We start from the raw sequence: 2,029 nt of genomic DNA on the forward strand, positions 1-2,029 counted from the left end.
AAGAGTCTGGCCAAGCGACCACTTCCCACAAGCTAACAGAGTGAGAGAGAGTCAGGCAAGTACCATTTGGAAGCAGAGGTATCTCCAAGAGGAAGAAAAACAAATTTCCCATGAACCATTACTGCCATCCTGCCCAGGCCACCTTACCTAATTGAAATTGATTGGAGACATTCCCACACGTTTGCATTATCTCCGGGCTATTCCATCCTAAGGGGTATAAGGCACAGCCTGAGCTTATCAGCAGTCCTGGAAAGAAAAGCACACACACAGGTAGAGAAAAATACAGCACCTTCTCTCACCCCAACGTTCCCTCTGGATTAGCTGGGATCAAATTCTGCCTCCTCCACTCAGAACTTAAGCTTCCCCCCGACTCGAAAATTCTACAATACTGTCAACTCGATAGGATAGGCCTGTCATGCCATAGGTGGTAGGGTGTGGTAGACAGCAGAGGGGACAACTAAAAAGAAAGGTAATTCTGGAAGTTGACACAGGCTGATATACTTTTTACACCCCAAATAATGTTGACAATGACTTACAAAGCTAAACCGGCTTCTCCCGCCTCTTTGACCTTGGTCTGGTTTACAGATAATAATAATGTAGAAACAAACCACTCTTCCTTCCTAAAGCTCAATTCCTTTTCTAAGTGCCAAGTAGGTCCAACTTCGGGACCGAGATCTCCAGAAAGCATATACGCTGAGTAAGCTTCTCCTAGTGAGCAGGGCACCACAGCTAGTCTGTCCCATGGCAACCCGATGTTCTCAATGCTCAGTGAGGCCTTAGGAGAAGAGAAAGACCTTAAACCAGGGGCTCTCAACCTTCCTAATGCCGCAACCCTTCAATACAGTTCCTGTGGGTCGCGACCCACAGGTTGAGAACTGCTGCCTTAAATGGTAAGAACGGTTTACATAAGATAATGTGCACATGGCAGGGTGTTCAGCACCCCCCCCCCCGGGTGAGGGGCTCTCCTACAACTTGAACGTTACCTGGAAGTGAGCTGGAACTTTATATTCATTTGAAATAATAATTAATTAATAATTAAAATGATTATTTTTAGTAGGTGACATTGTTCTCAGTCTATATTAATTCGAAATAAAAACTAAAACTAAGAAAACAATGGGGAATACAAGAAAATAGGCAGAACTACTCACAGGGAGAAAGGTTTTAGAAACTAAAAGAATAACCAACGAAGGTTACAAATCCCTCTTCCTGCTGCCAGGGTATACCTTTTGAGGGCAGTGTAACTAAAGACGGAGCCTTCCCACACAGACTGGAAAGAAAAGAGCGCCCATTTATAAAAGTATAGATATTAGTTCTATTTTCCACCCTCCACATTCAGCTCGCTGGGACTGGCATGCACTCTGACTTCTCAAGCAGGAATTCCCAGAGCTGGCCAAATGCCCTTCCCAGCGCAGCAGGGGGAACCGTCCACTCTCTTTAGGCTGCCAGTTTCTCAGCTCTTTCCCGGCTGAGAAGCTCAGGCCAGGGATTAATTACTTCCTCCAGGAAGCCACCTCTTACCATCCCCAACTCCCGGTTAAGTTACAAGCTCCTTTTCTCCGTTTGCCTAGCACCTTGGGCTTACTCTTGTGACTAAAACAGCCTGTAAATTATCAAGTTAGACAATTAAATTCCCAAACTCATATTAGAAAAAGTGCCAAATAACTCTACGGTCCCTTTTGAATACTCCTCTGGGCCATCTGGTGACCATAGAGATGACGCTTCTCATAGCAATTCCAGAAGAAGAATTCCAAGATTGCTCTGAAGGGTGGACTAAGCACTGGCATTGGTACGTAGCTCCCAAGGGGAGTGCCTCGAAGGTGCCCATAATGATATTCAGCACTGAGGTTTGTAGCAGTGTTTCTAGGGTGAGTTCGCGAACTTACTTGTTACTCCTTAGAGTGTGACCATCATTCTATGATGACAGTTCTGATGGTCATTCCAGAAGTAGAGTTCAAAAATGGCTTTGAGGCCAGGCGTGGTGGCTCACACCTACTGTTCCAGCACTGTGGGAGGCCGAGGCAGGTGGATC

General features: G+C 45.8%; 1 protein-coding gene across 2 annotated transcripts in view; it reads right to left on the bottom strand.

The window, feature by feature from the left end:
- The window catches only part of LHFPL1 (LHFPL tetraspan subfamily member 1), a 44,259-nt gene that overhangs the window by 25,128 nt on the left and 17,102 nt on the right, over positions 1-2,029 (bottom strand). For both annotated transcript variants that reach the window (XM_003801178.1, XM_003801179.1), the window contains one exon: positions 148-246. In XM_003801178.1, the coding sequence (XP_003801226.1) occupies positions 148-246 (99 nt within the window). The remainder of the gene's footprint in view (positions 1-147; positions 247-2,029) is intronic.

This window comes from Otolemur garnettii, unplaced genomic scaffold (genome assembly GCF_000181295.1).
Source record: "Otolemur garnettii isolate 467f Iridium unplaced genomic scaffold, OtoGar3 scaffold00201, whole genome shotgun sequence".
NCBI classification, from domain to species: domain Eukaryota; kingdom Metazoa; phylum Chordata; class Mammalia; order Primates; family Galagidae; genus Otolemur; species Otolemur garnettii.